General features: G+C 43.9%; 1 protein-coding gene across 1 annotated transcript in view; it reads right to left on the minus strand.

Moving 5' to 3' along the window:
• CPA6 (carboxypeptidase A6) overlaps positions 1-11859 on the minus strand; it is a 271590-nt gene extending 259731 nt beyond the window's left edge. Inside the window, exon 1 of the mRNA XM_043483639.1 lies at positions 11552-11859. Coding sequence (XP_043339574.1) covers positions 11552-11667 — 116 coding nt within the window. The 5' untranslated portion in view covers positions 11668-11859. The remainder of the gene's footprint in view (positions 1-11551) is intronic.
• Between the last annotated feature and the right edge of the window lie 1958 nt (positions 11860-13817).

Consider the following 13817-nt stretch of genomic DNA (forward strand, 5'->3'; position numbering starts at 1 on the left):
CCTGGGGATAAGCAATGAAAAGTCATCATCCATCAGTACTCCTGGTACTTGATCAGTAAATGTGAAATAAGGGAGGATGGAAGGTCTGGAAAGATGGAAAAGGAGACAATACCTCCTGTTCTCAGGTAATTGACAGGAGGAGGCAGAGAGAGGCCCATTTATTTGATTAAAGTGAAGTCGCTCAGTCGTGTCTGACTCTTTGCAACCCCATGGAATGTAGCCACCAGGCTCCTCTGTCCATAGAATTTTTCAGGCAAGAATACTGGAGTGGGTTGCGATTCCCTTCTCCAGGGGATCTTCCCGACCCAGGGATCGAACCTGGGTCTCCTGCATTGCGGGCAGACACCTTACCATCTGAGCCACCATGGAAGCCCCATATTTATTTGATTAAGAAGATCCATTTTCGGGGGTATTTTAATGCCCCAGGAAGATAGAAGGTAATGGAAAAGTAATCAATTTTGTAATAGGATACATCTACACAAGAGCCTTTCCAACTAATATTAAACATAATCATTTATCTAATAAATACAGTGCTTTATAATAGATTTTTATTTATAAAGCACTTTATCATTTTGTTCAATGCTAGAGAAATACATATTAGGGGCAGCCTTTACTTTATCCTCTCTTCCATTGCTAAATCATTTCTGCCCGCTTTCATTTTGAGCTCTAGAAGTTGCTCTCACACAAATCTCCAGAGTTAAACATGTATTCTTTCTGCTTTCAATTCCAGCTTGGTTCCTCACTAACCTAGAGGTTAGTGATTCCTGGGTCTGAAGGAAGGGACAAAGGAAGAAAGGAAATTATCCTCCTGGAGGGCAGGATGACCTGGCCCTTAGAGGAAAGACTGTCTAGCAGGAGCCTTATCTAACCATGGAGGCTGGCAACCACCGTCAGAACTGTGGCAATGAAAGCAGAAAGGAGGGATGGGGAGGATAGACCCCCATCTTTCTCTCCTTCCCCCAATTCACCTGCTGGGAAAGGGAGCTGGACAGCTGCAGAAGCCCATCTTACAGGCACAGAGAAAAGAAAAGTGGAGGATAGATGGGGAGATTTCTGACACTAACCTTCCTGACTTGCTTTACAGCTTCCCTACAGCTTATTTAAAGATGTATCCTCACGCTTTCATGAAACTGTGATAGACTGAATGAGGAGGGTCCATAGTGGCAAGATCTAGATAACATGAGGAAACCTAGGATGACCCTCAAGAAAATGATGGGGCTGGATCACGGTTCCTTTACAAACATCTCTACCCAGAGCAGGACTCTCAGTAATGCCTGGTGGTCCTTCTTAGGGTTCAACTCTTCTCTCTCAGGAACACTTTAAATCTAAATCTTTTTTTTTAAATTGGAGAATAATTGCTTTACAATATTGTGTTGGTTTCTGCCATACATCCACATGAGTCAGCCACAGGTATATGTATGTCCCCTCGCTCCCAAAGCCTCTCCCATCTCCCTCCCCATCTTACCCCTCTGGGTTGTCTCAGAGCACAGTGTTGAGCTCCCTGTGTCATGCAACAAATTCCCACCGTGGAGAAAAGGGAACCCTCTTGCACTGCTGGTGGGAATGTAAATTAATACAGCCACTATGGAAAACAGTATGGAGATTCCTTAAAATCTAGGAATAGAATTACCATATGACCCAACAATCCCACTACTGGGCATATACCCTGAAAAAACCATAATTGAGAGAGACGCATGTAGGCTCAGAGGATAAAGTATCTGCCTGCAAACGCAGGAGACCCGGGTTCGACCCTTGGGTCAGGAAGATCCCCTGGAGAAGGAAATGGCAACCCACTCTAGTATTCTTGCCTGGAGAATCCCATGGACGGAGGAGCCTGATAGGCTATAGTCCACAGAGTCGCAAAGAGTTGGACACGACTGAGTGAGTTCACTTTCACTTTCATGTACCCCAATGTTCGTTGTAGCACTTTTTACAACAGCTAGGATGTGAAAGCAATCTAGATGTAAATCATCTCTCTTTTTATCAGGTTTTCTGTCTATGGTCTCTTCTAGGACTGTGACCTCTCCACCTACTTTAAAGAGAAATGAGAGACCTGCTAGCATTGTGTCTTCAGAGACCCAACTCCATCCTTCTACCTCTCCCTTTTCTTTATCTGTAGTCTTGTTTTCTCTTTTCATTCCTACCACCTGGGATAAAATATGGCCATTTCTTTCCAAAGAAGTGAAAGTAAAATAATTAAAACTCTTCTTCAACTCTAGTCATTGACCTCTCTTTCCACCCCTATCATGGATAAGTTTCTTGAAATTATGGTCTACACTCACTGCTAACTTGCTCACATTCCATTCATTCCCCAACCTACTGTGCTCTGGTCTTCACTCATTTTTCCACCAAAATCATTTGATGACAAATATGATTTCCTTAATGGACAAACCAATAGATACTATTCTGCAGTACTTGATGTGACTGACCTCTTCCTTCTTGAATCTCTTATTTTCCTTTAACTAACATTTCTTGGGTTTCTCATTCTCTCTCTAGGCCTTTCTACTTGTTTCTTCTCTGGTTTTCCCCCACTGTTCTTTTCACATAATGAATACTTCCTGGGTTTTGCATTGTACATTCAAAGTTTAAAAATTCCTTACACATCAGTTACTGGAATCTATGTCAGTTTAGATCTTTCCATTGTGCTTTTAGAGCCATCTCTCAAATTGGGGCTTCCCTGGGGGCCTCACAGTAAAGAATCTGCCTGCTATGCAGGAGACCTGGGTTCCTTACGTGGGTTGGGAAGACCCCTGGAGGAGGGAATGGGTACCCACTCCAGTGTTCTTGCCTGGGGAATTTCTTGGACAGAGGAGCCTGGTGAGCTACAGTCCAGGGGGTCTTATAGAGTTGGACACGCTGAGGGATTAACACTTTGACTACTTTCTCTTTCATCCAATTGGGCACTTTATAGGAATCTCAAACCATACATATCTGAGAAAGTACTAACCTTCTCTGCTAAGTGCTCAGTCCTGCTAGCCAATCCTGAGAATCACTTTATACTACTTTCTCTTGCGTCTCTCCTTTGGCTTACCCAATTGTGAAAATCCTACCTAAATACTTTTTAGATTGGTTTCCCTCCTTTTCCTTCAATTGTCACTACCAGAAGCCAGGCTCTTCTGGGTATTACCATGGTCACCATAACATCCCAGTCTTCTTGCCCCCAAATCATCAGCCTTCAAGCCTCCCCATCTCAATGATGGCAGAGGAGACTTTCCTCAAGAAAATCTATCTAAATTCCTTGCTGAAAAGTCTTCATCAGCACACAATCACCTTCCGGAGAAAACAGCTTCATATTATGGGGCATAAAGTGATTCATGACTTTAAAGCCTTTCATTTTAGCTATGCTTAATTTTCTAGACTTGACAAGTTCTTTTACCTGTAGTTCTTTGTGCATTCAATATATTCCCTGTATCTGGAATACCTTAAACTGATTTCTACCTCTTCTTCATAACCAAGGTCAGGGTCATGTCCTCTGAGTACCAACCATTTGAAAGAAAGCTATCTTGCATATTTAATAATCCACTCAAATTTCTGTTTGATTTTTAAGACCCATCTTATAATCAAGAAACTTCTTTGACCCCTCTCCACCCTTCAGTCTGGATTAAGTGACCCTCTCTTGCACTTACCCAACTCCAAGAGTTCTCTGAGGGCACCATGATTGCAGAGTTGAAATTGTTTGTTTTCTTGCCTGAGTACTCATTATGCCGTGCACATGTACCGTTCTTTTATCTCTGTCATCCCAGACTAGCAGAGGGCCAGATTCCCAACAAATATTTATAGAAACGAAATGAAATCCTCTCTTATTAAACATGTCTCAGCCTTGCCAACTCACTTTACTTCATTCCCAGCTACTCTAGGGAATAGAAAAGAGAGAGAAGTTTTCTGGATTCAAAGACAGTGTTGTCAACTGTACCAAAAAAAAAAAAAAAAAATGCTGTGAACTTGGCTGACCTGGATTTTAGTTCCAACTCCACCACCAGCCCTGAAAATCTCTTTACCTTTCTGGAGTTCTGCTTCCTTATATATATATATATTATATATATATTATTATATATTATATATATATATAAGTTCTGCTTCCTTATATATATTAAATAAAAGGATTGGCCTATGACTTTTTTATGTTTGTTTTGTTTGTTTGGTCTCCTTCAGTTCTGACACTCTGACTTTAAAAAGATCATATACAGAATAAAAATTCATACTTTCAAATCACCTTGAAGTGCAAAATCGTGAATGCTCATTTGGATGGATTATTTCTTCAGGAGAGCCAAGTGGAAGGGAGAATGGCAGGGTGGGGTGGGCATTTATTAAGTAACAGAGTGACCATTGAGGCTGATTGCGATTTATATCATAGTATGTTCTCCCATATCTGGCCATTATTTCATAGCCTCCCTTGCAGCCAAAGGGACTTACCTGATGGCTCAGTTGATAAAGAACCTGCCTGCAATGCCAGAGACCCGCTGCAATACAGGAGACCCGGGTTCAAACCCGAGTCGGGAAGATCCCCTGGAGAAGGAAATGACAAGCCACTCTGGGAAATGGCAACCCAATTCAGTATTCTTGCCTAGGGAATTCTACGGACAGAGGAGCCTCTTGGGCTATTTATAGTCCATGGGGTCGCAAAGCCTCAGACACGACTGAATGATTAACACACACACGCCTTGTGACCACCATTCTCTTACATAGAGAGCCAGCTCAGCCATAAAGATGAACTACTGTGACATTCTAGGGTTCTTGCAGCTAAGAGCATATAATTGGTTCTAGCCAGTAGTGAGTGATATTTGAACTTCTGGGTTGTGATTTTAAAAGGAAAGAGGAGAGACTGTCCCTTTCCACTTTCCTGCAGGCTGGGACCCAAAGTCTGGAAGACTCCTTCCTGACACATTTGGGAGTTGAGTGTTGAGCACAGCAGAGGTATAGCACACACAAACCCCTGAGTTTCTGTCACCATCAACTACACTGGTTTGGATTTTTCACATGAGAGAGAAATAAGTTTCTTGTTTAAGCCATTGAATTTTGGGGTCTTTATTCTAGCAAAAAAGAGAAAGAAAAACACGACAACCTAACAATATCCTAAGAACATAGACATTAAGAAAATGTTTTACTATTTTCAAAGTATACTGAGAAAAAAGAACAAAGATGGTAATTTTGTTGAAGAAAACCAGATAGAAGTTTGCTTCAACCTTTAATAAGAAAACTAATTCTTAAGGAAATTTACTATACTACCCAGAACAAGATCTTAAAGCTTCTCATGCTGCTTTATCATAAAGAAGTTAATACCCAGAAGGCAGACTGGAAAGGCATTTGTTTGGCAAAGCAAATGCTAATCCTATATACCAGTTATCTACCGATTGATCATAATGAAGACTGTAAAACAAGTCATCAAAAGAGTTTTTATTTTCCTTTCAGTAATTCCATTTATAAAGACAGAAAACACAATGCTTTTGTAGCCTGCACAATCTAAGCCGTGAAGTTATGAAACATTAACATCCTTCACTGTTTTTCATGGGGTGGAAGTGATTAGGCTTAATGGCATTACCCAGAAGGTATCCTGGCACCATAAAATAAAAGTTCCGTCATCAGATCGGGCTCCACTGGAAAAAGAAGTCCAGAAGCACAGGAAATGCTCCTCCTCCCACTAGCTCACTGGCAGGAGGAAAGCTGATCCCCACAGAGTACCATCGACCTGCCAGTTCAGGTCAGGAGTAGGGACTGAAGCATCGAGGTCCTTCAGAAGCAAAGCTGGCAGCCCCAATCAATACACAACACTGGGCAGGGAAGAAAACTTTTGGTGTAATGAGCTGATAAACAGTCCACAAGTGGGTGCTTCACTCTGTGGTAGTGCCTAAGGAAACCAAAGATAGCCTCCCACTAAAGACAGGGGAGCCTGGTGGGCTGCCGTCTATGGGGTCGCACAGAGTCGGACACGACTAAAGCGACTTAGCAGCAGCTGCAGCAACCAGGGTCAAGTGCTAAAAGGAACTTCCAGAAGACACCAGAGAACCATTCCATTAATCACATGCCAACCTGTGGGGACAAAGTTTTGAAGCAACCTTAGAGCCCACATACACTCTTCCTAACACCTGACACCCCAAATCTGTATCTTTCCCACACATTTAAAAATATTTTTTGATGTGGACCATTTTTAAACTCTATTGAATTTGTTACAATGTTGCTTCTGTTTTGTGTTTTGGTTTTTTGACCACGAGGCATGTGGGAGTGTAGTTTCCCCACCAGGGATTGAAGCTGCACCTCCTACATTGGAAGGCAAAGTCTTAACTACTGGACTGCAAGGGAAGTCTCTATCACACACATTTTAATCCATGATTCATGATCTGAGATGGCTCCTTTTTGCTTTTGGCCCTTATTATGAGCAGGGCTTGCCTGCCTTGCTTGTTCAGGATGAGCAGGGCTACAGCTCTCTATTCTCATTACAGAGGAGTTTTATGACTGAGCAGAGTGAAATAGAGGCAGAGAAACTGGAGAGTCTGATAACAGAGGCCTTGAGAGCCTGACAGAGAATGGATTTGATATATTTGGCAATAGGTGGCCAAAGTAGATCTTTGAGCAAGAGAGTAACACAACAGAAGTCTTATTTAGTGAAGTCATCAGTATGGGAAGGACTATGGGCAGGGAGATCAGTTAGCAGAAAGTTACCTTTATCCAGGCTGAGATAAAGATATTGTAAACATGGCTGGCAGCTATCACAAGAGAGAGGACAAGTAGAGACAGACTTGCTCTTTAGGAATGAAATAAGAAGGTAGTTGAAGATCCAGAGTAAAACTCATCAAGGAAACAGACACAGTGAAGAATAAAAGGCAGAACCCATAATTTTCCACCCAAATCAGGACCCTTTTCAGACTGAAAGAGGAGCACTGGCAGTTACTACCCCAGAACTGTACATACAGACAGGGCCAGTCCATGGCAAGCAAGGATTCATGGTAAACCCATCTGAAAAGAACTTTAACCACCAACATAGAAGATAATGCTCAGATTCATGAGCAACTGGATTGCTTGAATTCTAGCCCTAGGTTTCCAAAAGTTCAGAGCATTACCAGGAAACCACCAGTGAAACTGAAGCTGCAATTCTTTGGCCACCTGATGTGAAGAGTTGATTCATTGGAAAAGACCCTAATGCTGGGAAAGATTGAAGGCAAAAGGAGAAGAGTGTGGCAGAGGATGAGATGGTTGGATAGTATCACCAACTCAATGGACATGAGTTTGAGCAAACTCTGGGAGGTGGTGAAGGACAGGGAAGCCTGGTATGCTGCAGTCCATGGGGTCACAAAGAGTCAGACATGACTTAGCAACTGGACACCCCCACCACCCCCACCATCAGAAAGGTAAAAGACTTAAAAGCTGCTTTGAGCAATGGAGGGGACTACCTAGAGAGCTAAGATGGAGAACAAGGATGACCTCCCTGAAGTCAAATCTATTCCCCCAAGCCTCTACTTCTCTGCAATATGTCACATACCAATTTGGGGCCTCTCTGCTCACAGGATTTCAAGGACCAAATGCCTTTAAAAATCTCATTTTCTTCAAGTCTAATTCCTGGATCTCGATATTCCATTCCAATGGATGATTGGTGAACTTGACCAGTAACCGGGTGTGTGTATAGGTGGGGGATGGAAGGGGAGGGGCAGGGATGGGAGGACGAGTGCAGCAGGGATGCTGGCTCATCAGAACACATCAGCCGGCTCGTGGGCTGTGACCAGCCTGCAGACACCTATGTAGACCCCACACCAGCATTCAGTCCCCCGTCGTGGCTCTGGTGGTGGAAGTTGTGCTCTCTCTACCCCAGCCCAGGTACCCAAGGCTGGGTGACCAGAAGAGGGGAGGGATTTCTCCCTCCTTCTTGGTGCATTGAGCTCTCTCATCAACCCCACAGTAGGCTGCTCATCCCACAACACACTCAAACACTGTGTACCTCCTAACGTTACATGCAGGGCTACTGTCTTTACTAAACTGCAAGCTATCAGAGGGCCTTGGCTCTTGTACTCTTGGCACAAGTAGGTGTTGGAATAATACTGAAGGCATGAAGTGCACACCCACGGCTGCTTTCTGTGCTACTTATTTTGGTGACAATCTAAAGTTCCTTTGTCTCCCATTTTTCTATCTCATGTGGTCTCTGCCTGCTTTTCTATTAACAATTTGCCACCTTAGAGAAGGCCACCAAGGGTCAACTTCCAATTTTACCCACATAATCTACTCCTTTCTTTCATCATCCTATTATCAGTTCCTTCAACAAGGTGAAGTCTTCAGTTTTTCTGAAAAAATCATTCTTTTCTATACCTGAATGGGTGGCACAGTCAGAAGTATAGTTTGTTGAGTTAGGAAGAGCTGGGTTAGAATCCCCGCTGTGGGTTAGTTAGCTGTGAACTTGGATTGCCCTTTTGTCCCTCAATTGAACCCCTCTGTGAAATGAGGATACCAAAAGTCTCATTAGGCTAATTGAGAAAGTAATATTTTTTATCAATGTTTTAGATTAAGTACTGGTAAGTATTATTAGTTAGTAGTTGACATGGTGTTAAAAAAGCTAAGTGCCAAAAACCATGCAATACTCAGGCTGTTGCATTTAATTCTCATGACTACTTGGCAGGGAATATTGTCTCAGTGTCTCAGATGAAGAAACTGAGGCTCAGAGAGGTTAAGGAATTTACCTTAAGGTAACAGAACTACTAGGAGTGGCAAAGCAGAAACTGAAAGGCAGGCAGTTGAACTTCAGGACTTACAAACATTATACGTGAAGGCAGAACTGAATAGGCAGTTCAGCAAAATATCATAGCCACGTTGCTTCTATAGTATCACCAGAATTTATTGTGTCACTGACTTAGATCTCTCTTTTACCATCACTAAAAAAAAATCTACACTAATTTCAAGTCATGCAGAAGATTCTTATTTTTTGCCCTCAATATCACAGTCTAATAAATAATTAAGTCTGCTTCCAGGAATATGAGGGGATAAGGGAAAAGGAGAGAACACAGAGTGATGTTAGCCCGAGCTGGAGTCTCATTCACTGACTGATAATTTTTTTAATCACCAATATGTTTGACCCGTATCATAGCTCTTAAAACCTGCTAACAGAGTACCAATAAATGTTATTTGATGTCAAGTTATTTTCCACACTTGGCTTCATCCCTTTTCTACATATTTTTTAAATCTTCCTTGTAAGTAATTTGATATAGTTACCTGAAAAGGTATTCATTTATGTCAGATTTTCCTTATGGTCTCCCTACACTTTTTTCCCAACATGCTTAAATTTGCCATTTTTCAAGCATCTTATTATACAACGGCACCACACAACTGTCACTAGTTTGTGTAGAAAGTCTAGGCTCATTAGCTGCTCTTAAGAAGCACGCTGGTCTGCCCTGTGTATTGTTTTTGTTTGTGCTCAGAGTCTTGCAAATGATGATCACATATTATCAGATTCAACCAAGACTCACAAAAAAATTGTTCTTTTACAAAACTGCAAGAAATAGTGCTGCTTCATAATTCCTACCAATAATACCTAAGTAGATTACTTAAGGGACAAAAATGAGGTGGTTTAGAATAACTTTGGATGAGAAACAAAAATAATGCTCAATACCATTCTATCATGTTGTTTCATCTGGTTCTAGCTAGACTTGCAGAAAGTATTTCCTGGGCAAGTCAAGCAACAGAATCCCAAACCTAGGCAGCATTTCTGTCTTTGGTGGTGAGAGAATGACACGTATCTAATGAAGGGAGGCAAAAAACCCCATTTTCAATGGTAAGTGTGCTCAGAGACATCTCTGGATAAAGGAGAAGCTCTCCTGTGATGGACAGGGAAGGCTCCCTTCCGTGTCTCATTGTTTCATCTTTTCCTTCCCACTTCCAGACACCTCTAATTTATACATTTGGGACTAACTTATTATGGAGCAGCCAGAGAGAAAATGGCAATTACTTTCTTTGCAGAACAACAGAAAAGATAGTGCAACTCTGTCCTGAAAGATTCCAAGTTCTCTAAGAAAGGCCACCACCTTTGGCTTCATTTCCTCTGCTAAGTGGTGCTTAGGGAAGTGGGCACACCTGTTCTGCTAAGTAGACCTGCTCATTAATCTTTGATGAGTGTCACACACCGAAGTCATTATGGACTGAGCCACAGCTGAGTGTAGGAGCGAGGTCCTATGTCACATGGGCACATCTAAACGTGATACATGTTTATCATGTAACTAACATCCGTTAAAGAGTCAGAGCAAACTCCTCCACGTCTTAGCCGGCACCATCAGTCACTAAATACAGATTCCATACCCAGGTCTCCAAGGGCGGTGACCGCCAAGGACAAGACGTAAAGCCTGGATGGTGTATGTCTAGGAGACACAAAAGCAGCTCTCAGATGTAAACTCCGAATACTCCCAGGAATACCAGGGTGGAAATTTTGGGGATTATGTTAGTATCTATAGTCCTTATCTCCACCAACACCCCCATTCCACCATCTGCATCTCCTTAAACCGAGGGCACAGTTTACAAAATTTCCTCTGTAAGCAGAGGGAACTCTATAGCTGTGCCCAGATTCTTCAGGAGAAAAAGAGAAACAAGTCTCTTTTCCAGGGTCACACTTACAAATTCTTCTCTACATGATTCCTAGAAAGAACAACTGCTTTAAGACCTGGTCTTCATTCAAATTGATATGAAAACTTTCCTCTACTGGTCCTCACAGAGTACTCATAGGCTATTTAGAAAGATTTAAGACTCTAGTTTTTCCTTTTTGTAGAAAGGAACTGAGTTAGAGGAGCTATTTAAGGTTCTCCCAACCCTAAAATGCAGGAATGCCAGCATTTCCAGATTCAGAGAACTACCCCCTGCAAATTCAAGCAAAGCACACACTGTGTATTTCACAGTCAGCCTTCAGGATAAGACACGCGCAGTCCCACACCGTTCACACGCAGCCCCATGCCTCCTCACCGAAGGCAAACAAAGCATGCTAACCCACAGAGGGGGGAATATGCACACGGTGTTCCCCCTCTAGGTTTCTCCCTTCAGAAAAACACCCACAATTTTGCAGCGTTTATTCGGCTTATTTTGAGTTGACTCATTTCCATCACTCAGATTTGAAAATCTTTCTAATAACCACGCTGTAGGCTAACAAGCACTCAAGAGAAAAAGTCACACTCGATTCTTAAATTAATCACTGGTGAACTTCCACCCACTGCTCCTGCACACACTCCTCAAGGGGAAGCTTTAGTTTTCAGGTCGCAGTTCATGTGGTACAATAGCATCCTCACGGCCAGGCATACCCCAAGGCAGATACTGCACACACTGGCCACAGTGATTCTAAAGACAGAATCCGATCAACACTGGTCCACAGCTCAGGTTGGCACATCATAAAGAGTATGAAAAACTAGACGTGTGCCCAGCACATTCTCTCCAGAGAGCCTGGGACTGCACGGACATTTAAGATTAGGTGGCCAGGAAAGCATACAGACTCACACAGAGACCACAGACCAGAACAAGTGAGGCTAGCTCAAGACCAAACCAGCGCCCCCCTGATCGGAGTCCAAGCTGTGTAGGGCATGAAAGTCGCTCTACTTACCCAGCATAGCGGTTGCCGTAAAGGTGACTATGTCCTGGGCACAGGCTCTTCAAAAAGAACAGGCAGAGAGGCAGAAAAGCTGCTGTCTGGCTCCTGGGCTTCCCGAGGAACTTCATAGCGTGAGGATGAGAGGGCTGCAAAAGTTCCTCCTGGAGTTACAGGCACCCCTCCACACGGCACACGGTCCCTGGGAGAGGGTGGGGGCGTGGGCTTGGGAGGGAGCAAAATGTGACACTTCTTTCCAGCCTCAGAGAACAAAAAAAAAAAGTTCAAGCAGCTGAGGGAGGGAGATTGCTGCTCAGACTTGGTCCTGGGATGAGAAACAGCAGCACACACAGCCCTGCCCTGAGCTGAGCTGATCCTTAACCAGGCTCCCTCCAAGGGGCCGGGCCTCCCCGGGCTGACTCACCCCGGGGGGTTTGCTGGGTGCCGCTTCATTTGGGTAACTCCTCTTTTTATTTTCTAGTTGTTGGAGGCTTTTTTTTTTTTTGCTTTCCAACTATAGGATGTTAACTTTTTATGACGACTTTCCTCCTACCCTAGAGCTTCCCCGATGACTCAGTAGGGAAAAGAATCCATCTGCAGTGCAGGAGACACAGGAGATGCAAGTTCGATCCCTGGGTTGGGAACATCCCCTGGAGGAGGAAATGGCAACCTACTCCAGTATTCTTGCCTGGAAAATCCCATGGACAGAGGAGCCTGGTGGGCTAGGGTCCAAAGAGTGACAAAGAGTCGGACATGACTGAGCACAAGAATGAGCGTGAACTGCAAAAGATTTGTTTGAGGATAAGCTAAAACACACAGGTGTAGAACATTGCAGGCTTTATGTTTTGCTCTACCAAGGCAAATTTCTCCTTGGAGTCCACCTCCTGAAATGCACAATGAATTCAGTCTGGATGAGCTGGGGACCTCAGGTGTGGCCGGCCAGCCCGGGTCCCCGCTTCTACCTGAACCAGGTCAGGGCAGCCACTTCCCTGGGCTTCACGGAGCCCCATGCTGATTTCACACGTCATCGGCAGCACCCAGGCCCGCGGCCAGTTCAAAGGTTCTCGTGGGGAACTGGAGGACTCTGGGCACTGAGGCACATTCCCTGCACATTTGGAATCACTTAGGGAGCCAGGCTATTTAAATCAATTCCCGGGGGTGGGATCAGTTGTTGAAAAAAGCCCCTCAGGTGAGTTGGAGTTCAGCCCCCTTGCTGGTCTAGAGCAGACTTCTCAAATTTGGGCGTGCACACACATCACCTGGGACTCTTGTTAGAACACAGCTTCCGAGGCAGCAGGCTGGGGTTGGGGCCTGAGATTCTGCATTTCTAACAAGATTATAACTGATGCTGGTACTGCTGATTCTTCAGTCACACTTTGAGGAACAAGGCTTTACTTTACAATGAGTTCTGCTTTGACTTCTCTCTCTAAAAGCTAGGGGGTGGAGGAAACCTTGAAGGAAGCCAGTTCCTTCTTGTTTTTCCCATGTTGATGATAAAGAAGGCTTTTTTTTTTTTTTTGCATTTACTTGCTTCTACCCCCAGGGCTCCCAGGTGGTGCTAGGGTAAAGAACCCACCTGCCAATGCAGGAGATGTAAGAAACTTGGGTTCAATCACTGGATCAGGAAGATCCCCTGGAGAAGGAAATGGCAACCCACTCCAGTATTCTTGCCTAGAGAATCCCATGGACAGAAGAGCCTTCTGGGCTACAATTCAGGCGGTCTCAAACAGTTGGACACGACTGAAGTGACTTAGCACAGAACGCACACTTCTACCCTCATACACCAGAAAACCCATCTTTGGGTTTTCCGGATGTGCTTTGCTTTAGTAAATAAGAATACGGCTATCTAGGGTGTCTCCTGCTGTCCCCCATGACCAGTTGCCATCAAGAGCTCCTGCATCTTCTAACATGACAGCCAGAACCCCTGGTAGAAAAGAAGTCACCAAATCTTCCTCCTGGGGACTTTAACCAAACACATAGGCATTTGGAGCATGATAGCTGAAAAATGCTTTTCGTCTGAGATGATTTTCTAAAGTTTTCTCCAACTTCTTTGTTTCTTTACTCTCACTAAGTTGTGTCCGACTCTTTTGCAACCCCATGGATTATAGCCCGCCAGGCTCCTCTATCCATAGGGCTTCCCCAGCAAGAACACTGGAGTGGGTTGCCACTTCCCCTTCCAGGGGAATCTTCCTGACCCAGGGATCAAGCCCACATCTCCTATGTCAGCAGGCGGATTTTTTTTTTTTTTTTAACCACTGAGCCACCTGAGAAGCCCCTTTCT

Source organism: Cervus canadensis, chromosome 12, assembly GCF_019320065.1.
Source record: "Cervus canadensis isolate Bull #8, Minnesota chromosome 12, ASM1932006v1, whole genome shotgun sequence".
Taxonomy (NCBI): domain Eukaryota; kingdom Metazoa; phylum Chordata; class Mammalia; order Artiodactyla; family Cervidae; genus Cervus; species Cervus canadensis.